We start from the raw sequence: 24,703 nt of genomic DNA, 5'->3' as shown, positions 1-24,703 counted from the left end.
AGTAACAACAAAGAATAAATTACGTACTTTGATCTATCCTGTGACCAGGTCCTTCCTCTTAATTTATTGGCCACTGCCCTAAGGTCATTTGAAACCCTGTGTTTGGAAAGGCAAGACCTAAATCCTGTCTCTGCTGGTAGGCTCATTGTCTTTGTATGGAGAGCATCAATTTTATTGTCTGCTAAATCCACAATTTTATCACCACCTTAATTTAGGGGACAGGATACGTAGGGTTTGTTTTTCTTCAATCCTGTTAAGTTCCAAATTATAGGACTCTCAATTAACTACATATAGTAGCTGCAGGCAGAAGATGTCTCCCTCATGAGATTAGTATTTATCCTTCCATTTCTTCTTGCAGTCTAACTGCTTCTAGTCTGAGCTCATCTCTCTCTTAAGTGTTAAAAGTGGCAAGGAGGATTCATGTCATGTCAACATTCTGATATTTTTCTTTTTTTATACCTTTATAAAAGTATACTTTTCTTTTTTTACACTTTCCCCAATATGTTCTCAACTTTTTCAGCTTTAGTAAGCAGATGGTTTTCTTTTCAAGGTGACATTTGTCCAAATATCTTACCATGGATAACATGACTTATTAGCTTTCCAGCCTACAATATCTGAGTCATTAGTATATTCTGCCCATGAATTCCATTCAACCACATCCAAAATTTAGGTTTTATTACTAGAGTACCTCACTTATGATAACACATTCTGAATTATTTAGGATTCTACTAAGCTGCCTATAATAGAAATCGCAAATAGCATAAATCTGCAACTTAAGGTGGGCCCCTCTCTTTACAAAATTATATTTTTGTTTGCTATCTGCCGTATGTGCACTTTGCTTCCTTTTGTAAACTCTCTTACTATATTTCTGTAGCTTTTTGGAAGCTCTTCTATTAATACTTATTTTGGGGCCTAGATTTTAGCTCTCTCCTTGTTTTTCTAGAAATAGAGTTTGTAATTTTATTTTTTGATTTACTTGATACTTTCAGAAGATTTCTAGGAAAAAATTATGGAAATATTGTCTCTGTGCCTGTCAAGTTCAAACTATGGATTCCATAATCTGTTCAAATTCTTAGACTTTTATAAAGCACAAGGTTTTATGGATGACAGGGGCCAGAACTCAGTAAAGCTGGAAGACTAGAAAGACAAAGTAACAATTTATCCCTGACACATAGTTTAGACAAGCCAGCTACAAAGAGGTCTAAGAATTTTGGCCACAAAATTGCTTTGAATCCCAGACCTTTTGTTTGTGATGACTGTATATTTGCTGTAGAGGACATCTGAACCTAAGAAATGGTTCATTTGAGTTGTGTTTTATTTTACTAAAGTCTAAAAAATAATTTTGAGACTAGAATGATTTATACTTCTTCAGAGTCTGGAAAGGAATAAATGATGAAAATGTATCAATGTTTCTTAAAAGCATATTGTGTATTTTATCTATTACTAAACAAAAGGAAGTAACTCTAATTATTTCTTATATTTGTTCTTCATTTCTCCATTTCTTCATTTATTCATTTCTACAGAAAGAAATTAATACAGATTCAGTCATTGATGTCAGGGAAAGTTTAACTTATTGATTAAAGGAGATAAATCCAGGCACAAAAATTCAATTAATGGCTTTTATGTTAAAATGCACTCATAGGTTTAACAGGAAAAAAAAATCCCTTAAAGGGGTAAATTACCAATATTCTAACCATGTACACAGAGTAAATGGTATAAGGAAGCCAATCTGTGGTACGGATTAATGCGTTACTAGCAGATTCATGAAATAAAGGCTGAGGATACAGTCTCCAAGACATTTCTGGGTGGAAGAATGTCTCTTTTGCCCTGGACTCAAATATTTTATGACAAATGAAATAAGAGGATACTTACAGAAGGGACTTGTTTTCAAGTGCTTCACAAGTTTTCACCATTAAAGAGAAAATTATTTGTTTTTGCTTTTTTTTGGTTGGGGGGAGGTTGTTTTTTCACTGGTTGTGTTTTATTTTGTTCAAGATTGATCTAGATGAGAGAGCAAGAGGTTAAAGGAAAGCTGAATTTGGCTCAATCTAAGAAACTGTTTTTATTCAAAGGTTTAGGTCTGTCCAAAAGTGGAATAGGATTATATGAATATTAGCTAATGATATCTTGGAGGAATTTCATGCTCAAATAATGATTCAACAAGATTAAGTCAAGGACTTGACTCAAGAATCTTTCATTACTTGTGTTGTAGAGGCATTATTTGCTTTAAAGTCTTAGCTGTGTTTAGAAAGCAACGTGTTCTTCAACTCAAATTTGGATGGAACTTGCTTTGTACATATTTAATGGATAAGTGGTGAAAGTTTTGCATGCTGAGTTATTCTATGCTTCTATAATAGAGAATATAGTCAGATCTAGAACACTTTAGGAAATTGGCAAGGGCTGATAGTATATCTGTGTCATGCTGATAGTAGTGTTGAGGGATCGTAAAAATTAGTGATATTTAACAGCAGGCATCTCTAAAAGACTTATGCCTTTTAGAAAGTCCAATTTCATATGCATTTCCTTCCTTTCCTCTCTTTTAAGATGAATTAAAGGAAATAGTTTGCACCTCGCACGTAACTTGAATTACCGCTGAGGATGTTAAAAAAAACTCACACTTGTCTTGATGAGTGTGATCTCAACCTGGCAAAGAATGTCCTTAAAAGCTGAGCCCCATTTCTTCAGCTTTATTTCTGGTGTGTCTTTTCATTACGTTTTAAATTCCAACCATGGTAAATTATCCATAATTTCTCAATTACATCATGTTATTTCATGACTGTATTCTTTAAATGCCATATCACACATTATTTACTTGGCAAACTCCTCATCTTTTTATCAAACTCAGTTCAGATTTAATAGAGCTGATGACTCCTTCATTTGTTAGTTTTGTATCTAAAATATGTATCTAGTTTTGGACTCAAATTATTATTTGAACATGTATATCTTCTACTAAATTATGTGTTCTTGAAGGAGAGAGCAATTAATGAGAAACTGAGCAGCCTTGAAAAGAAGTAACTTTTTCCCAGGTACATAAGGTTGGGAAATACATAATAAGTCGAGAAAAAAGTGTCTGCAGAGGTACAGGAGCTTAAGAAAGCATATTTAGGCTGAGGTGTCAGGTATGATTGGTAGAGTAATAGTTGTTAAGGCTTTTCAGGTGACATCATAGAGTATTTTCAAGTATGCTAAGAAAACAGTGCTTATTATCCCCCCTTAATTTGAATAGCTGGGTGATATTGGGGAAGCTGCCAAAGCTCTCTGTGCTGCAATTTCCTCAAAAGAAAAAAATGGTGATAATAATAATATCTACTCCCTCATGGGAATTACACAGCAAGTGATCAATACATGTTAGCTACTGTGGTTATGATTATTATTAGTAGTATTAGAATTATCTATCCTCACTGATAGACTGAACTCTGTGCCCATCCAAATGCCTAAAATATTGTAGGTGCTTAATAATATTTGTTAAAAAGATAAAGTATTATATAAGTAGTAAAGAAACACTGACTTACCTTGAAGACAAAGAAATTATGTGAAAATATTTGAACTTTAATAATACACTCATGGCCATGGTGTAGATTTATTGGAAAGAGGATTTAGAAGCTAGGAGACCACTTAGGAAGCTATTGCAAAAGTCTACATAACAGGGCTTCCCTGGTGGCACAGTGCTTAAGAATCCGCCTGCCAATGCAGGGGACACGGGTTCGATCCCTGGTCGGGGAACTAAGATCCCACATGCCGCAGGGCAACTATGCCCGCGTGCCACAACTACTGAGCCTGCGCTCTAGAGCCCATGAGCCACAACTACTGAAGACCGTGTACCTAGAGCCTGTGCTCTGCAACAAGAGAAGCCACTGCAATGTGAAGCCCGCGCACCGCAACGAAGAGCAGCCCCCGCTCGCCGCAACTAGAGAAAAGCCCGTGTGCAGCAACGAAGACCCAACGCAGCGAAAAATAAATAAATTAAATAAATAAATAAAAAGTCTACATGACATATGATGACAAATTACATCAAAGTAACGATAAATATGGAGGAAAAATATGCTGGAGGACTGACACATGCTGGTGGCTTCTACATGTGCAGTGTATTGTAGGGGATCAAGATTCTAGGCTCTCTAGTATACTGCCTGGCTTCAAATCCTGGCCCTTCACTAATTTGCTGTGCGACCTTAGCAAATTACCACAGTTTTCTATGTTTCAATTTCCTTGTCTGTAAAACTGGAATGTTATTAATAGTTATACCCTAAGGCAATTGTAAGGATGAAATAATGTTTGTTAAATACTTACTAAAATGCCATATATATATATACACACAAAATAAGTGTTCACTTTAATATTCACTACTATCATTATTACCATTATTTATGGGGAGTTAAAAAGGGGGTTCAATTTCAGGTGATTCTAATTTGGTCCTGGATACCATTAATTGAGTAAGGAATACGGTGGGCTTGTCAGTACATAATTCATTCAATTTTGAACACCTTAAGTTCCAGATGTCCAAGTAGATCTGCTTATAAATATAAATTTAAAGAGAAATGTGTAGATGAAAACATATTTATTGGCAGTTGAGAGAAGATGTCCATTGAGAAGATGAGAAAGGAGGATAGAACTTTGGTTGGGGGACACATGAAAGGTTCTGATAAAGCCCTGTCAGGCAGGAAGGAGGAGAAAACAGGAGAAAAGGAGCATCTCCCGTCAAGTGTGACAGGGAAGAAGAGGTCTGCTGTTCATTTTGGAAACAGGAAGTATTGATATATTAAAAATCCTTACCTAGAACCATTTGCAATGGTTGGGGCAGACCCCTTGGGTGAAGGACTGCATATAGGGCTAAAAAGTAGAGAGAATGGACACCCATTATCTGTGGTCTCCAATGTGATGTATAATATAGGCAAAATAATAAAAGGAAAGAGTAATCATGCTCCAGGAATTACAGGTTCCAGGAGGCAGAGTTCCAGAATTGTCTCTGATGAAGTGGTCTAATGAAGGATGGGGAGGTCTGGAATTTGCCAAGCCGAACTCTAGGCAGAAAAGCCAAGAGGAAAGAATAGCTTCCCTTTCTCACTTTTCACTCCCTGCCTCACTCTCATCATGAAGGAAAATCTTGGAATCATGTTCTCTCTCACTGAAATATTATTTTTCAGCCCACAGGGAACCCAAACTAGTCGGAGGGGACATTCCCTGCTCTGGTCGTGTTGAAGTGAAACATGGCGACACCTGGGGCACCGTCTGTGATTCTGACTTCTCTCTGGAAGCGGCCAGTGTGCTATGCAGGGAATTACAATGCGGCACAGTCGTCTCTATCCTGGGGGGAGCTCACTTTGGAGAAGGAAACGGACAGATCTGGGCTGAAGAATTCCAGTGTGAGGGGCACGAGTCCCATCTTTCACTCTGCCCAGTAGCACCCCGCCCAGACGGGACTTGTAGCCACAGCAGGGATGTTGGAGTAGTCTGCTCAAGTGAGACCCAGAGCACATGTTCAATTTGTTCCCATACTGTGAAGAGGGGAGGGTTAGGTAGTCACAGACATCTTTTTAAAGCCCTGTCTCCTTTCAGGATACACAGAAGTTCGCTTGGTTAATGGCCAGTCCCCATGTGAAGGAAGAGTGGAGCTCAAGATTCTTGGGACCTGGGGATCTCTCTGCAACTCTCACTGGGACATGGAAGATGCTCACGTTTTTTGCCAGCAGCTTAAATGTGGAGTTGCCCTTTCTACCCCAAGAGGAGCACCTTTTGGGAAAGGAAGTGGGCAGGTCTGGAGGCACATGTTTCACTGCACTGGGACTGAGCGTCACATGGGAGATTGTCCCATGACTGCTCTGGGTGCATCGCTATGTCCTTTGGGGCAAGTGGCCTCTGTAATCTGCTCAGGTAAGAGAAAAGGGGCAGCCAACGATGGGCCTCTCCCATGGTGGTGTGCCTTAAGAGAGGGTGTAACTATGGCAAAGAACAGAAGGAAAAGGGAATGATCCATTTTGAGGGATCATGAGAAGTGTGCCAGAATATTAACTTCATTTGTCTTTTTAGAAGGAAAGTAAACTTAATTTTCATGGACCTCATAGTTATTTAGTGCTTACCATGTGCCTTCTCAGAGTACCTGATTCATTCCCAGCCTGGTTGACCCATCCACCTTTCTCTAAAGCTATGTTTGTCCTAGCTCACCTATTTAACACTCCAGCTGACCTCCTTTCCTCACCCCAACTTTTTGTATCTCTTGTGACTGATGACGTTTGGTGTTTGCAGGAAACCAGAGTCAGACGCTACCCCCGTGCAATTCATCATCCTCGGACCCAACAAGCTCTATTTTTTCAGAAGAAAGTGGTGTTCCCTGCATAGGTAAGAATCAGTGACCAGTCTATGAAAATGATCTCAAAATCCTTAGAAATGCATTTATATTTTATTTTCTCTTTGCAGGGAGTGGTCAGCTTCGCCTGGTAAATGGAGGCGGGCGTTGTGCTGGGAGAATAGAGATCTATCATGAGGGCTCCTGGGGCACCATCTGTGATGACAGCTGGGACCTGAATGATGCCCACGTGGTGTGCAAACAGCTGGGCTGTGGAGGGGCCATTAATGCCATTGGTTCTGCTCATTTTGGGGAAGGGACAGGGCCCATCTGGCTGGATGAGGTGAACTGTAATGGAAAAGAATCTCGTATTTGGCAATGCCATTCCCATGGCTGGGGGCGCCACAACTGCAGGCATAAGGAGGATGCAGGAATTATCTGCTCAGGTAAGTTCTGCATAATTACAATAGATTATAATTATATAAGAAAGGACTGAGGTGGGGCAAAGGGTAGTGAAGGATATTAATCTGAGCAAATTCCCTAAAATACAGGTTCAGAGGGAACACTTGTGAGATTCAGGCTGCCAGAAGTGTGGATTTGATGAATTAGTGCTACCTCATGTGCAAGGCAGTATAATATCAGAAAGAGAAAAATTCAGAAGTGAGTTTGCATATCATGAAAATGACAGCAAAACTAATCATAAGTTCTTTTATAAACATATGTGGAGCTGGATATTGGGTAAGGATTTAGTGCACCACTTGATGATAGCTGTATTAATAAAGTAGATTAAAAAGGACAGCAGAAATACATTTGGTGCTACATTGTACAGAGAAGAAGATAATCACCATGCCCAAGTACTTTTTTATTTATTTATTTATTTTTATATTTATTTTTGGCTGTGTTGGGTCTTCGTTTCTGTGCGAGGGCTTTCTCTAGTTGCGGCAAGCGGGGGCCACTCTTCATCGCGGTGCGTGGGCCTCTTACTATCGGGCCTCTCTTGTTGCGGAGCACAGGCTCCAGACGCGCAGGCTCAGTAGTTGTGGCTCACAGGCCTAGTTGCTCCGCGGCATGTGGGATCTTTCCGGACCAGGGCTCGAACCTGTGCCCCCTGCATTGGCAGGCAGATTCTCAACCACTGCGCCACCAGGGAAGCCCCCAAGTAAGTTTTAATGACAGATAAATTACCATAACAGGACACTGCTCTTGTTTTGTATACATGGTAAGATTTTAGAAAGCATTGTGAAGTACAGAAATGTACTCAGTTGTAATGTATTGGAAAAAAGAGTGCTATGACTTAGGGAAGTGAAAAATTCTGTATGCCAGAAGAGATTTTGCTATCACTCACATTCAGTGACGTAAATCTGGTAGAGGACATACACAACAAAACTGTGAAGTGTCAGAAAGGGAAATACTTCATTTTAAGGAAATGTATATAAAACATTGGTTTTAGTGTCTGAGTATCTCAATAAATTTTAACTATCAAGGACAACTGCCAAAAAATGAACAGAATAGGGTTAGAAAGCTAAAATTACAGTAATTTAGGGAGAAAAAAATCCAAACTATGTAATTCATAAAAGGCTCTGGGCCTTTGATTAAGATTTAGAAGTCAACTTAGAATCACTGTTGGCATTTTAAAGAGGTCTCTAATTACAAAATCCAAGACTAGAAAACCAGAAATATTTATAGAACAAATACTATATTTTAACAAAATCTACCAAATCATCCAGAAGTTTCTAAAGAATTACTAGTAATGAAATTCCTAGTGTATCGTACCTATTTTTAAATCCATTCTCACATCAGAGTAAAGGGAGAGAGTCCTCTGAATCTTCAGAAAAGATTTAAAACTGCTAACTCTCTATTTCACCCCAGAGTTCATGTCTCTGAGACTCATCAGTGAAACCAGCAGAGAGACCTGTGCAGGACACCTGGAAGTTTTTTACAATGGAGCTTGGGGCAGCGTTGGCAAGAGTAACATGTCTGCAGCCACGGTGGGAGTGGTATGCAGGCAGCTGGGCTGTGCGGACAAAGGGAGCATCATCCCTGCATCTTCAGACAAGACGATGTCCAGGCACATGTGGGTGGACAATGTTCAGTGTCCTAAAGGGCCTGACACCTTATGGCAGTGCCCATCATCTCCATGGAAGAAGAGACTGGCCATCCCCTCGGAGGAGACCTGGATTACGTGTGCCAGTGAGTATCCGTTGGACTATATGAAGCTTCCATTCTGTGGCTCCACTAGCATCTTCTGATCTAAGCAAGAATGAGTAAACTTTGGTTAATCCTTATTCTACCTGGATAATGTAATGGGTTGTATTTAATTTGGCCTATAGGTACTCAGGATCAGTGATCATTTCCCCGAAGACTATCATATTCTGATGGTCTTCTCAAAAGTTTTATTCAGTTGCTATCTCTGTGAACAAATGAGGAGAAGAGAATATATAATTGAGCATTTGACTATTGAGTCGCCCCATTTTTCTTTCAAATAGTATCTTGTTACACTTAATATTAAGAGAGAAGCAGTCAGAAAGATCAATCCTGAATTATTTTCTCATTCTACACCTTTTTAAACTGGAAGAAGATTTCTATCTACCTGGCAGTTTGAGAGAATTTAACATTATATATTTACAATGTTAACTTTATATATTTGACATTTCCTAAGTCACACTAACATTCTTTTTTTAAAAATTTTATTGGGGTATAGTTAATTTACAATGCTGTGTTAGTTTCAGGTGTCACACTAACATTCTTATGTCCAGGATGAAATACACCCAGTTTGCTGGAGGGACATAGGCTTTCATAAAAGATGAATTTTGTAAAAATGTAAAATTTAAAATACACATTAAATAAGCAAACTTTTAAAACAGATTTTTTTAATATCATAATCCTTTTTTTTTAGACATCTTTATTGGAGTATAATTGCTTTACAATGGTGTGTTGGTTTCTGCTTTATAACAAAGTGAATCAGCTATCCATATACATATATCCCCATATCTCCTCCCTCTTGCGTCTCCCTCCTGTCCTCCCTATCCCACCCCTCCAGGTGGACACAAAGCACCGAGCTGATCTCCCTGTGCTATGCAGCTGCTTCCCACTAGCTAACTATTTTACATTTGGTAGTGTATATATGTCCATGCTACTCTCTCACTTCGTCCCAGCATACCCTTCCCCCTCCCTGTGTCCTAAAGTCCATTCTCTACGTCTGTGTCTTTATTCCTGTCCTGCCCCTAGGTTCTTCAGAACCATTTTATTTTTTTATTCCACATATATGTGTTAGCACATGGTATTTGTTTTTCTCTTTCTGACTTACTTCATTCTGTAGGACAGACTCTAGGTCCATCCACCTCACTACAAATAGTTCAATTTCGTTTCTTTTTATGGCTGAGTAAAATTTCATTGTATATATGTGCCACATCTTCTTTATCCATTCATCCGTTGATGGACACTTAGGTTGCGTCCATGTCCTGGCTATTGTAAATAGAGCTGCAATGAACATTTTGGTACATGACTCTTTTTGAATTGTGGTTTTCTCATGGTATATGCCAAGTAGTGGGATTGCTGGGTCATATGGAAGTTCTATTTTTAGTTTTTAAGGAACCTCCATACTGTTCTCCATAGTGGCTGTATCAATTTACATTCCTACCAACAGTGCAAGAGGGTTCCCTTTTCTCTACACCCTCTCCAGCATTTATTGTGTCTAGATTTTTTGATGATGGCCATTCTAACTGGTGTGAGGTGATACCTCGTTGTAGTTTTGATTTGCATTTCTCTAATGATTAATGATGTTGAGCATTCTTTCATGTGTTTGTTGGCCATCTGTATATCTACTTTGGAGAAATGTCTATTTAGGTCTTCCGCCCATTTTTGGATTGGGTTGTTTGTTTTTTGTTATTGAGCTGCATGAGCTGCTTGTAAATTTTGGAGATTAATCCTTTGTCAGTTGCTTCATTTGCAAATATTTTCTCCCATTCTGACGGTTGTCTTTTCATCTTGTTTATGTTTTCCTTTGCTGTGCAAAAGCTTTTAAGTTTCATTAGGTCCCATTTGTTTATCTTTATTTTTATTTTCATTTCTCTAGGAAGCGGGTCAAAAAGGATTTTGCTGTGATTTATGTCATAGAGTGTTCTGCCTATGTTTTCCTCTAAGAGTTTTATAGTATCTGGCCTTACGTTTAGGTCTTTAATCCATTTTGAGTTTATTTTTGTGTATGGTGTCAGGGAGTGTTCTAATTTCATTCTTTTACATGTAGCTGTCCAGTTTTCCCAGCACCACTTATTGAAGATGCTGTCTTTTCTCCATTGTATATTCTTGCCTCCTTTATCAAAAATAAGGTGACCATATGTGCGTGGGTTTATCTCTGGGCTTTCTATCCTGTTCCATTGATCTATATTTCTGTTTTTGTGCCAGTACCATAGTGTCTTGATTACTGTAGCTTTGTAGTAAAGTCTGAAGTCCAGAGCCTGATTCCTCCAGCTCCATATTTCTTTCTCAAGGTTGCTTTGGCTCTTCGGGTCCTTTTGTGTTTCCATACAAATTGTGAAATTTTTTGTTCTAGTTCTGTGAAAAATGCCAGTGGTAGTTTGATAGGGATTGAACTGAATCTGTAGATTGCTTTGGGTAGTATAGTCATTTTCACAATGTTGATTCTTCCAATCCATCTATTTGTATCATCTTTAATTTCTTTCATCAGTGTCTTATAGTTTTCTGCATACAGGTCTTTTGTCTCCTTAGGTAGGTTTATTCCTAGGTATTTTATTTTTTTTCTTGCTGTGGTAAATGGGAGTGTTTCCTTAATTTCACTTTCAGATTTTTCAACATTAGTGTATAGGAATACAAGAGATTTCTATGCATTAATATTGTATCCTTCTACTTTTCCAAATTCATTGATTAGCTCTAGTAGTTTTCTGGTAGCATGTTTAGGACTCTCTATGTATAGTATCATGTCATCTGCAAACAGTGACATCTTTACTTCTTCCTTTCCAATTTGGATTCCTTTTATTTCTTTTTCTTCTCTGATAGCTGTGGATAAAATTTCCAAAACTATGTTGAATAATAGTGGTGACAGTGGACAACCTTGTCTTGTTCCTGATCTTAGTGGAAATGGTTTCAGTTTTTCACCATTGAGAACGATGTTGGCTGTGGGTTTGTCATATATGACCTTTATTATGTTGAGGTAAGTTCCCTCTTTGCCTACATTCTGGAGGCTTTTTATCATAAATGGGTGTTAAATTTTGTCAAAAGCTTTTTCTGCATCTATTGAGATTACCATATGGTTTTTATCCTTCAGTTTGTTAATATGGTGTATCACGTTGATTGGTTGCGTATATTGAAGAATTCTTGCATTCCTTGGATAAACCCCCTTGATCATCGTTTATGATCCCTTTAATGTGCTGTTGGATTCTGTTTGCTAGTATTTTGTTGAGGATTTTTGCATCTATGTTCATCAGTGATATTGGCCTGTAGTTTTCTTTCTTTGTGACATCTTTGTCTGGTTTTGACATCAGGGTGATGGTGGCCTCGTAGAATAAGTTTGGGAGTGTTCCTCCATCTGCTATATTTTGGAAGAGTTTGAGAAAGACAGGTGTTAGCTCTTCTCTAAATGTTTGATAGAATTTCCTGTGAAGCCTGGTCTTTTGTTTGTTGGAACATTTTTAATCACAGTCTCAATTTCAGTGCTTGTGATTGGTCTGTTTATATTTTCTATTTCTTCCTGGTTCCGTCTTGGAAGGTTGTGCTTTTCTAAGAATTTGTCCATTTCTTCCAGGTTGTCCATTTTATTGGCATAGAGTTGCTTGTAGTAATCTCTCATGATCCTTTGTATCTGCAGTGTCAGTTGTTACTTCTCCTTTTTCATTTCTAATTCTATTGATTTGAGTCTTCTCCCTTTTTTTCTTGATGAGTCTGGCTAATGGTTTATCAATTTTATTTATCTTCTCAAAGAACCAGCTTTTAGGTTTACTGATCTATGCTATTGTTTCCTTCATTTCTTTTTCATTTATTTCTGCTCTGATATTTATGATTTCTTTCCTTCTGCTAACTTTGGGGTTTTTTTTCTTCTTTCTCTAATTGCTTTAAGTGTAAGGTTAAGTCGTTTATTTGAGATGTTTCTTGTTTCTTGAGGTATCATTGTATTGCTATAAACTTCCCTGGTAGAACTGCTTTTGCTGCATCCCATAGGTTTTGGGTTGTCATGTTTTCATCATTATTTGTTTCCAGGTACTTTTTAAATTTCCTCTTTGATTTCTTCAGTGATCTCTTGGTTATCTAGTAATGTACTGTTTAGCCTCCATGTGTTTGTATTTTTGACAGATTTTTTCCTGTAATTGATATCTAGTCTCATAACGTTTTGGTCGGAAAAGATACTTGATACGATTTCAATTTTCTTAAATTTACCAGGGCTTGATTTGTGTCCCAAGATATGATCTATCCTGAAGAATGTTCCATGAGCACTTGAGAAGTATGTGTATTCTGTTGTTTTTGGATGGAATGTCCTATCAATATCAATTAAGTCCATCTTGTTTAATGTATCATTTAAAGCTTGTGTTTCCTTATTTATTTTCATTTTGGGTGATCTGTCCATTGGTGAAAGTGGGGGTGTTAAAGTCCCCTACTATTATTGTGTTACTGTCATTTTCCCCTTTTATAGCTGTTAGCATTTGCCTTATGTATTGAGGTACTCCTATGTTGGGTGCATAAATATTTACAATTGTTATATCTTCTTCTTGGATTGATCCCTTGATCATTATATAGTGTCCTTCCTTGTCTCCTGTAATAGTCTTTATTTTAAAATCTATTTTGTCTGATATGAGAATTTACTCCAGCTTTCTTATGATTTCCATTTGCATGGAATATCTTTTTCCATCCCCTCACTTTCAGTCTGTATGTGTCCCTAGGTCTGAAGTGGGCCTCTTGTAGACAGCATATGTACAGGTCTTGTTTTTGTATCCATTCAGCCAGTCTATGTCTTTTGGTTGGAGCATTTAATCCATTTACATTTAAGATAGTTATCAATATGTATGTTCCTATTACCATTTTCTTAATTGATTTGGGTTTGGTATTGCAGGTCTTTTCCTTCTCTTGTGTTTCCTGCCTAGAGAAGTTTCTTTAGCATTTGTTCTAAAGCTGGTTTGGTGGTGCTGAATTCTCTTAGCTTTCGCTTGTCTGTAAAGGTTTTAATTTCTCCGTCAACTCTGAATAAGATCCTTGCTGGGTAGGGTAATCTTGGTTGTAGGTTTTTCCTTTTCATCATTTTAAATATGTCCTGCCATTCCCTTCTGGCTTGCAGAGTTTCTGCTGAAAGATTAGCTGTTAACCTTATGGGGATTCCCTTGTATGTTATTTGTTGTTTTTCCCTTGCTGCTTTTAATATTTTTTCTTTGTATTTAATTTTTGATAGTTTGATTAATATGAGTCTTGTCATGTTTCTCCTTGGATTTACCTTGTATGGGATTCTCTGTGCTTCCTGGACTTGATTGATTGTTTCCTTTCCCATATTAGGGAAGTTTTCAACTATAGTCTCTTTGAATATTTTCTCTTCTTTCTCTGGGATGCCTATAATTCAAATGTTGGTGCGTTTAATGTTGTCCCTGAGGTCTCTGAGTCTGTCCTCAATTCTTTTCATTCTTTTTTCCTTATTCTGCTCTGTGGTAGTTAATTTCCACTATTTTATCTTCCAGGTCACTTCTCTGTTCTTCTGCCTCAGTTATTCTGCTATTGATTCTTTCTAGAGAATTTTTAGTTTCATTTATTGTGTTTTTCATCATTGTTTATTTGCTCTTTAGTTCTTCTATGTCCTTGTTAAACGTTCCTTGTATTTTCTCCATTCTATTGCCAAGATTTTGGGTCATCTTTACTATCATTACTCTGAATTCTTTATAGGTAGACTACCTATTTCCTCTTCATTTGTTTGGTCTGGTGGGTTTTTACCTTGCTCCTTCATCTGCTGTGTATTTCTCTGTCTTCTCCTTTTGCTTAACTTACTGTGTTTTGGGTCTCCTTTTTGCAGGCTGCAGGCTTGTAGTTCCCATTTTTTGTGGTGTCTGCCCCCAGTGGGTAAGGTTGGTTCAGTGGATTGTGTAGGCTTCCTGGTGGAGTGTACTGGTACCTGTGTTCTGGTGGATGAGGCTGGATCTTGTCTTTCTGGTGGGCAGGACCACGTCCAGTGGTGTGTTTCAGGGTATCTGTGATCTTATTCTGATTTTAGGCAGCCTCTCTGCTAATGGGTGGGGTTGTGTTCCTGTCTTGCTAGTTGTTTGGCCTAGGGTGTCCAGCACTGTAGCTTGCTGGTCGTTGAGTGGAGCTGGGTCTTAGTGTTGAGATGGAGATCTCTGGGAGAGCTTTCATCGTTTGATATTATGTGGAGCCAGGAGATCTCTGGTGGACCATGTCCTGAACTCAGCTCTCCCACCTCATAGGCACAGGCCTGACTACCGGCTGGAGCACCAAGAGCCTGTCCTCCCCATGGCTCAGAATAAAAGGGAGAAAAAGAAGAAAGAAAGAAAAAAATAATAAAATAAATTAAAGTTATTAAAATAAATGAAACATTATTAAAAATTTAAAAATTAAAAAGTCATGAAAGAAAGAAAGAAGAGAGCAACCAAACCAATAAAGAAATCCACCACTGATAACAAGTGCTAAAAACTATACTAAAAACAAACAAACAAAAAAGACGGAAAGCAGAACCCTAGGACAAATGGTAAAAGTAAAGCTATACAGATAAAATCACACAAAGAAGCATACACATACACACTCACAAAAAGAGAAAAAGGAAAAAAAAATGTATATCTGTAAATTAAAAAAAAGGAATAGAGCAACCAAATCAATAAACAAATCTACCAATGATAATAAACTCTAAATAGTAAACTAAGGTAAACATAAAACCAGAAACAAATTAGATGCAGAAAGCAAACCCCAAATCTACAGTTGCTCTCAAAGTCCACTGCCTCTATTTTGGGATGATTCCTTGTCTATTCAGGTATTCCACAGATGCAGGTACATCAAGTTGATTGTGGAGTTTTAATCCACTGCTCCTGAGGCTGCTGGGAGAAATTTCCCTTTCTCTTCTTTGTTTGCACAGCTCCTGGGGTTCAGCTTTGGATTTGGATCCGCCTCTGCATGTAGGTCACCTGAAGGTGTCTGTTCTTTGCTCAGACAGGACAGGGTTAAAGTAGCAGCTGATTCAGGGGCTCTGGCTTACTCAGGCCAGGGGGAGGGAGGGGTATGGAATGCGGGACGAGCCTATGGCAGCAGAGGCCAGCGTGATGTTGCACCAGCCTGAGGCACGCAGTGTGTTCTCCCGGGGTTGTCCCTGGATCACGGGAGCCTGGCAGTGGCGGGCTGCACAGGCTCCCGGGAGGGGCGGTGTGGAGAGTGACCTGTGTTCGCTCACAGGCTTCTTGGTGGCGGCAGCAGCAGCCTTAGCATCTCATGCCTGTCTCTGGGGTCCGCGCTGATAGTCGCGGCTCATGCCCATCTCTGGAGCTTGTTTAGCCGGTGCTCTGAATCCCTTCTCCTCACACACCCTGAAATAATCGTCTCTTGCCTCTCTGGTAGGTCCAGACTTTTTCCCGGACTCCCTCCCGGCTAGCCGTGGCGCACTAGCCCCTTCAGGCTGTGTTCACGCTGCCAACCCCAGTCCTCTCCCTGGGGTCTGACGTCCGAAGCCCGAGCTTCAGCTCCCAGCCCCTGCCCGCCCCGGCGGGTGAGCAGACAAGCCTCTCGGGCTGTTGAGTGCTGGTCGGCACCGATCCTCTGTGCAGGAATCTCTCCGCTTTGCCCTCCACACCCCTGTGGCTGCGCTCTCCTCCGTGGCTCCGAAGCTTCCCCTGCCCACCCCCCGTCTCCACCAGTGAAGGGGCTTCCTAGTGTGTGGAAATTTTCCTCCTTCACAGCTCCCTCCCAGAGGTGCAGGTCCCGTCCCTATTCTTTTGTCTCTGTTTTTTCTTTTTTCTTTTGCCCTACCCAGGTATGTGGGGAGTTTCTTGCCTTTTGGGAAGTCTGAGGTCTTCTGCCTGCATTCGATAGGTGTTCTGTAGGAGTAGTTCCACATGTAGATGTATTTCTGATGTATTTGTGGGGAAGAAGGTGATCTCCATGTCTTACTCCTCCGCCATCTTGAAGGTCTTTCCTTTATTGGAGTATAATTGCTTTACAATGGTGTGTTAGTTTCTGCTTTATAACAAAGTGAATCAGCTCTACATATACATATATCCCCATATCTCCTCCCTCTTGTGTCTCCCTCCCACCCTCCCTATCCCACCCCTCTAGGTGGTCACAAAGCACCGAGCTGATCTCCCTGTGCTATGCGGCTGCTTCCCACTAGCTATCTATTTTACATTTGGTAGTGCATATATGTCCATGCCACTCTCTTACTTCATCCCAGCTTACTAAAACAGAGATTTTTAAAAGAGTTTCACATCTCTCTTTTCCCCTGTGACCTCCTGGGAGTTTTATCTTCTCAGAAATGATCTAGGTGTCTCTCTCTGGCTTTTCAGACAAAATAAGACTTCAGGAAGGAACCACTAATTGTTCTGGACGTGTGGAGGTCTGGCACGGAGGTTCCTGGGGCACAGTATGTGATGACTCCTGGGACCTTGACGATGCTCAGGTGGTGTGTCGACAGCTGGGCTGTGGCTTAGCTTTGGAGGCAGGAAAAGAGGCGGCGTTTGGCCAGGGGACGGGGCCTATATGGCTCAATGAAGTGAAGTGCAAGGGGAATGAGTCCTCCCTGTGGGACTGTCCTGCCCTATCCTGGGGCCACAGTGACTGTGGGCACAAGGAGGACGCTTCTGTGAAGTGCTCAGGTGAGTGCAGGGAGTCTGGACTGAGCTTGGGATCTCTGGCAACAAAGAGAGGGTGGACGGTGAAGTGCATTATGGAAGGTCTGGAAGTACCAACCCAGGGATCTAGTGGAGAAAGAATCATGATGTTTCAGTCTCAAGAATGATGAAAACATGTGTTGTTATACATTGGCCTTCTCCGAGGACAAGCACATAACTTACAAGTATCCGTGTGCAGAGAGACAAAAAACTAGGGGCCTCTAGTTTTGGGTGGGAAGGAGTAATTTTCTTGGTTGAGAGGCTAAAGCCTCAGACAGGAAACAGACATAGTGGTTCCATATATTACTCCCAGAACTGAGTCTCTCCTCTTTTCTCCTACAGAAATTGCAAAGAATGAAGGATCACTAAATGCCACAGGTATACAAGGGGTTTATGAGCATGGGACTAATTGTCTGCATTATTTAGAACCCCTCTTATTAAGATACTTTGGGTCAGAAGTTCTGAGGATTTGAAATTTACTTCAGCAATCCTGTATCTGACTTAAGAGAGGGATAGTAACTGGGGACCCAGGTCTTTTATCTAAGACGTTAACCTCTTGTGATGTTTATCTGTGCTCAGGTCACTCATCCGTTGTTGCACTTGGGATCCTTGGGGTCATTCTGTTCGCCTCTCTCACCGTACTCCTCTTGTGGATTCAGAAGCGAAGACAGAGACAGCGGCTTACAGGTCTGAACCAAATTATGTTGTCTCTAACGTTTCTATGGGGTAAGAAGTTTCTTGGGATAATAAAACAAAAAAAAAATTAGATTCCGGTATCAAATGGCCAGAAAGAAGAAACCTAGTAGAGATCTAAGCGGTTTCCCAAAAGAGGGAACAGGAATTCAGAGAAGAAAAGGGGCACTGCTTGTATTGATGATTGCTATACGTTATGTACATGTATAATTGGGACATTATAGAATTGATAGTTTAGAATGAGTATGCTTGTACGGTTCAGGATGATTCCTTTATTGCCCAAACATTTATTTGCTTGTACTATATACTTATTACTAATTTCACTGTTCTGTCAAGAAATGTGCTAGGTTCTAAAGATGGTTCAGACTCGGATAATCAAATGTTTTTGTCTTCGTGGAATTTCCAGTCTAGTGGAAGAGATATATATGTAAACAAATAAATTGCAATGTATTATTATACAGTATTATGAATAAGGAACAAAGGGGCACAGAGAATAAAGTAATTTACTGAAAGGGGAAGGGGATTATTGGAGGCTTCTAGGAGGTTTTGAGACAAATTTTGAAGATAGAGATCAAAGAACTGGGTAAAGTGCATTCCAGGGAAAGAGAAAAAAATGTACAAGTGTAGAGAAGCTTAGAGGATGGAACGTTTATGGTTTTGGGGGGAAGTAAAAGTTGAGTTCAAGGAGAGAAGCTCCTGATAAGGCTGAAGAAGAGGGAAGAAACGAGTAATGAAGTTCTGTATTGCCCAGTAAGTTAATAGTCGCTAGAGAGTATAGTGTAGAGGAGCAAGGTAGTCAGGCAGGCCCTTACAAAGTTCTGTTTGGCAATGGGATGTCTGAGGGGTTGAAAGAGAACCACATTACTGACAAGGATAGGATTTTGAAATTGTTGAGATGAAAGATGAAAAGGACTTTATAGTGGGAATGAAAGGGAAAGGATAAATTTTATAAAGATGTTAGACAAATCTCCAGTGAACTACAGAAGACTGCCGGCTGCCTTGGGGGAAGAAACTGGGTTGTTATAAGATGGCAACTGGGGACCCAGTTTAGCCTCACCCTATTACATTTGAGTTTGTGGCATCATGAGGGTAAAGCTTGGTAGTAGAATGGAATGGAAACAAGACAAGGGCATGGGTAATGATTAGCTGCGTTTGCACTGCTGGGAAAAAGCACACATAGGGAGGGAAAGTTTTATTATGGCCCTCTGATCCCTAAACTACGACCTCTGTTGCCAGTTTCCTCGAGAGGAGAGAATTCTGTCCACCAAATTCAATACCGGGAGATGAATTCTTGCCTGAAGGCAGATGATCTGGACCTACAGAATTCCTCAGGTCTGTGAGTTCTTTGAGGGTCTGTAGCCCTGGGGTTCAGACCAGTAGCTGCAGTTTAGGCTGAGGCATTCTACTTTGCATAGTAGTGGAAAGAAATCTCAGACATAATAGGAAGTCTGTGATGTACAAAAGGAAGAAAAGCAGGAATGAACTAAAAATTATTCTTAGAGAACATAAAAATTGCAGTCATGAGGAGACCTCTGGCTAAGAGGTCCATGATTATTTCTGACAGAGGAACCATGTGGTAGAATATTATGACTTGGACCTCTTCTTATTAAAACAGAAATTAATCTTCTAAAAGTTAAACTTTTCCTATCTCTCATAGTTTCTTCCATTCCCACTCCCTGCTACTTTCCTTTCTCTAACTTATATTTATTATATTTTTCTAAAAGTTTAAACTTTCTATATCTTCATCCCATCAGAAGCCATCCCTATTCACAGGACTAGCCTTATTTCCCATTACATAATAATTCTTTCTTTGTCCTCTGACTTCTATTTAGCACCAATTCTACCTCTAGGAAGCGTAACTCTGCTGGGTTGTAAGAAATATTGCAATAGCCACTTACTCTGTGAAGGCTCAGTGCCTTCTCAATAGTCCTTACCTTCTGAGAGGGACCTGCCTCACTTCTTCAATCCAAGGGATTTGGTATTTGCCGAAACTAACACAGGGAAATATATATAAGGCATAGGAAAGACTTTCTGTGCCTCTTAAATCACACTGTTTGTCTTCCTAATTGTGAACATTGTTTTGTTTTTTTTAACATCTTTATTGGAGTACAATTGCTTTACAATGGTGTGTTAGTTTCTGCTGTATAACAAAGTGAATCAGCTATGCATATACATATATCCCCATATCTCCTCCCTCTTGCATCTCCCTCCCACCCTCCCTATCCCACCCCTCTAGGTGGTCACAAAGAGCTTCTAAGGCACTTGAGGGGAGGTCTGATTTATTTCCCAGTAATTATTTTCTTCTTTTCAGAAAATTCCAATGAGTAAGATGGTTTTAATGATGCTGGACTAATTTCTGTGTCTAAATCTCTTCCTATTTCTGGATGAAAAAAGGAGACCACTCTGAGGTACAATGAAAAGGAAAATGGGAATTATAACTCAGTGAGGTGGGTGAGAAGAATCTATTCATCATTGTTCAAAACAGTTACATTCCTTTTGAGAATTGAGGACACCTCTGGTATTAAAAAGAAAGAAAGAATGTATATACACATATATTTCCATATATACGTTTATGTTTGTATGTATATCCATACTCAGGATATGCAACAACTTTTTATAAATATGACTCTTGTCCATCCCTTAGTTACATATATTTTAAGCAATAGCAATTGTACATCATGTTGCTAAGGAGAAGCTGGGTAAGTAAATATGAATAACTTTTCTAAAGATATTATAGGAGTCATTTCAGAAAAGAGATAAAGACATATCTACAGTTGCATAATGCATGCTAGGGTAAAGATAGTATAAGATACTATAGGAGTATAGAAATCTTGCCTGAGACAGTTTGGAGAGATTGTGAAGATGTGATGTTCAAGATAAACATCAGATGACTGAAAGATAGACCATTCTAGGGAAAGGACATAGCATGTACAAAATGTAGCATAGAAGAGAATCACACCTTTGGGGAACAGTAAGTTTTTCATTCAAAAATATATTATGAAAAAATATATATATATATATATATTATGTTAAAAAAATATTGAACATATTTGTGGTGACAAGTGGTGTCCTGAGCACTGAAGATACAGATATAAAAGATGCTATTGACAATGACATGATTGTTTAATGAAAGATCTCACAGTCTTTGTGTGGGAGTGTGGAGAGGCTATATGGAGGGAGGGGAGTGATGAGAATCTAGGCGGGGAAGGCTGGGTAGAGCCCAATGACAAATGGTCTTATCTGTTGTATTTCATGTTCATACTTTATTTTAGGGACTGTTGGGGAGATGGTGGGCTTTGGAAGATAAAGCTGGGGCAAGATATGATCAGATTTGCAATTTATAATTTGCTTTCATGAGGAAAGTGTAACCAAAAAAGTGAATAAGGCAAAAAATTTAAGTTATACATCAAAAATAAAAGATGGTGAAATGAGTTAGTGGGTACATCTTCTATTTTTTTAAATTAATTAACTTATTATTTATTTTTGGTTGCATTGGGTCTTTGTTGCCTGCACGCAGGCTTTCTCTAGCTGCGGTGAGCGGGGTCTATTCTTCATTGCGGTGACCGGGCTTTTCACTGCGGTGTCTTCTCTCGTTGCGGCGCACGGGCTCTAGGTGTACGGGCTTCAGTAGTTGTGGCACACGGGCTCAGTAGTTATGGCGCACGGGCTTAGTTACTCTGTGGCATGTGGGATCTTCCTGGACCAGGGCTCAAACCCGTGTCCCCTGCATTGGCAGGTGGGTTCTTAACCACTGTGCCACCAGGGAAGCCCCACATTTTCTATTTTTTAAAACGATTTTGAGAGGACTACACATTTGGAAATTATATATGGCAAAAGTATGGGTTTTTTTGTAGGGATATTTTATATGACATATGAGAAATACAGATTGAGACAGAAAAAATTTGGAATTCTTAAAAGTATATAATGTAAAGTGTAATATCATATTTATATAGACATACACATAGAGCTGTTATAAATTGTATACAGGATAAAGTGTTAATATATGTATATAAAACATACATAGTATTATAATATATATATATATATATATATATATATATATATATATATATATATATATATATATATATATATATATATATATATACATAAAACCAATTGTTAAGACAGAGAACATCTAATAAATAATTGGGCAAAGTTATAAAAACAGTTCACAAAAAATGAATTTTAAATGACTACTAAATATTTTTAAAATGCTCAGGTTCACAGTATGTCTGGGCAATTCAAATTATGATTAACAATGAGATATTGCTTTATATAAATCAGACAAACAAAAATTTAAAACAGCACCAATATTTCTTGCTGGTGGGAATACAGAGAAAAATGTAATTTCAAACATTGCTGTTGGAAATGAGAAGTGTGGTAGCCTTTGGAGAAAGCAATTTGGAAACTTCTATTAATTTTTTAAAAAAATACTTCACGGATCCTTTGATCCAACAATTCTACCCCTAAAAATTTCTTCCATACAGATAAAGCTATTAGTATGTAAGAACAAATATACAAGGGTTCCTTTTTGCAGCCTTGTTAGTACTGCCCAAAAGCTGGAAACATAATGAATGCCAGTCAGTGGGGCTGTGGCTGGAAAAATTATAGTGCAGCCAACTAAAAAAGGAAAAATCATGCACAAAATTTAATAATATGATTCCAATTTTGTATTCATGTTATTGAATACAATTAAACATAATATTTACATCTATAAAATTATCCTGTGTATACATGGAAAGAAACATTAAAAAATTCTAACAGATTGTAAACTAAGGACTATGAATGACTTTTTAAAAAATTTTTATTGGAGTATAGTTGCTTTACAATGTCATGTTAGTTTCTACTGTACAGCAAAGTGAATCAGCTATACATATACATATATCCCCTCTTTTTTGGATTTCCTTCCCATTTAGGTCACCACAGAGCATTGAGTAGTTTTGACTGATAATCTCAAACATATGAATATTATTCTGATGTAATAAATAATGATTAAACTACCTTTTCCTTAAAGAGTAATCACTACTGAACCACTGCTTCAGAATCACATGGGGGTGCTTTTAAAAATGGCATTTCTGCACTGTAGTTCTCTGGAATAGAAGTAATTCTTATGCACACTGAAGTTTGAAAACCTTTGCATTTAAGTTTTCTGTTGAGGAAAGTAGTATGATTTTTAATATATGTGAGTGAGCGAGCATGTGTGTGTGTGTGTGTGTGTGTGTGTCCGTGAGAGAGAGAGAAAGAGAGAGAAAGAGACACAGATGTAATGTAATACATTATATTACATTATAATATAATTCTTCTAGCATGTGCGTATGAAGAGAAAAGTAACATTTTTTCTATGTATGTCTTTAGTTCAGCATTTAAGATACCTTGATGAAGACCTGGACTATTGAATGAGCAAGAATCTACCTGTATACTGAAGATTACAGTACAGTCCTTTGTCTCCTAGTATTCCAAAGACCACTGATGAATTTCTAAAAATTAAATTGGTGAATGTGACCACTAAAAATTGTATGTAAGACTTTCAAGGGTATTAAAAGGAATACCCTTTTAATAAATAAATAAAAAGGAATATTGCTGATTTGAATTTGTCTTCACTTCTTGTTCTTGATTTTATGAATTTCTGAATGGGCTTTCTGACTATTTTAGGATTATATAAATATGTATTTTTATTTGACAATGTTTTCATTTGCATGTATCTTTTTCTAGTTTGGTTTAAATAATAATTTTCTTCTTATTATCAAATCAAACTTATTTTTCCTATACTTTTTTAATGAAGGGAAAGTTAATGATTTTTGAAGGTTTTATTAATAACGTATGGTTATCTCTACAACGCATAATGCTCTTGGGTTCTTTCATTTCTTTCTGTCACTGTAATTCTGATCACTGACAAAAAATACGCAGCAAAGCCTGCTAAGGGTACAAAGACTCAATGGCTCACTTCCTCGTTTCTTAGGGCAGCATAACTAAAGCTGAAATGAATGCATAAATTATGTCTTTTCTATATAAATATACCTCTTACAGTGAAAGTTTATATTTTACTAAAAATCACTTATCCATGTAACATATTAATATAAGGAAAGGTTAACATTTAAAGAAAGATATATAGTAATTCAAGACTGTTTAGAGTTTATTGACTTGTTAAATATCCAAGTGTTAGATGCAACTCGATTTCTAATCCTTTCTCAGTATTTGAGTACTGCATGCACCCTTTTCTAGCACTTAGGGCTTCAAAGCAACTATCATGTAGAAACATGACATTTGGCTCATTTCCCTTTTCTTTTGCACCTCTTGTCAATTTCAAAGACAGATCTTCCTCGACTTCCAATGGGGTTACCTCCTGATAAACCCATGGTAAATTGAAACTATCCTAAATCGAAATGCTTTTAATACTCTTAACCTCCCGAACAAGATAGCTTAGCCTAGCCTACTTTTTTTTTTTTTCTCACATCTTTATTGGAGTATAATTGCTTTACAATGGTGTGTTAGCTTCTGCTTTATAACAAAGTGAGTCAGCTATACATATACATATATCCCCATATCTCCTCCCAATTGACTCTTTTATTGGTTTTTCCTCCTTCTCTACCCAGATCTCTCTGCTCCCTCACCCCTGCTTCCTGTGATCACCTCCTAAATAAACTACTGACACTAAAGTCCTTGCCTCAGGCTCCACTTTCAAAAGAACCCAATCTAAGACCCTGACCTTGCAGTTCTCTTCTTAAAATTCTTTTTTTTTTTTAAACATCTTTATTGAAGTATAATTGCTTCACAATGGTGTGTTAGTTTATCTCCTCCCTCCCGCATCTCCCTCCCTCCCACCCTCCCCATCCCACCCCCCCAGGCGGTCACAAAGCACCAAGCTGATCTCCCTGTGCTATGCGGCTGCTTCCCACTAGCTATCTATTTTACA

The 24,703-nt window shown here is 38.6% G+C and overlaps 1 protein-coding gene across 4 annotated transcripts in view; it reads left to right on the top strand.

Annotated features, from left to right (window-relative positions):
* The window catches only part of CD163 (CD163 molecule), a 36,924-nt gene extending 13,544 nt beyond the window's left edge, over positions 1–23,380 (top strand). The window contains exons 7-17 of one of the 4 annotated variants that reach the window (XR_014233083.1): positions 5,142–5,456; positions 5,554–5,868; positions 6,241–6,333; positions 6,412–6,726; positions 8,150–8,470; positions 16,771–17,079; positions 17,437–17,472; positions 17,674–17,781; positions 19,024–19,119; positions 20,099–20,195; positions 23,146–23,380. Coding sequence is in view for 2 of the 4 variants with exons in the window: in XM_082349166.1 (XP_082205292.1) it covers positions 5,142–5,456; positions 5,554–5,868; positions 6,241–6,333; positions 6,412–6,726; positions 8,150–8,470; positions 16,771–17,079; positions 17,437–17,472; positions 17,674–17,781; positions 19,024–19,119; positions 20,182–20,195; positions 23,146–23,157 (1,934 nt within the window). In the remaining 2 variants the exon portion in view is untranslated. Of the gene's footprint in view, positions 1–5,141; positions 5,457–5,553; positions 5,869–6,240; positions 6,334–6,411; positions 6,727–8,149; positions 8,471–16,770; positions 17,080–17,436; positions 17,473–17,673; positions 17,782–19,023; positions 19,120–20,098; positions 20,235–23,145 lie in introns of all 4 variants that reach the window. The other 3 variants (XR_014233084.1, XM_082349166.1, XM_082349167.1) reach the window with 3 other exon arrangements.
* Positions 23,381–24,703: the final 1,323 nt, after the last annotated feature.

The sequence above is a fragment of the Balaenoptera borealis genome (assembly GCF_965194805.1).
Source record: "Balaenoptera borealis genome assembly, chromosome: 13".
Taxonomy (NCBI): domain Eukaryota; kingdom Metazoa; phylum Chordata; class Mammalia; order Artiodactyla; family Balaenopteridae; genus Balaenoptera; species Balaenoptera borealis.
The sequence above is the reverse complement of the archived record's forward strand: the minus strand, read 5'-3'. Positions and strand labels throughout refer to the sequence as shown.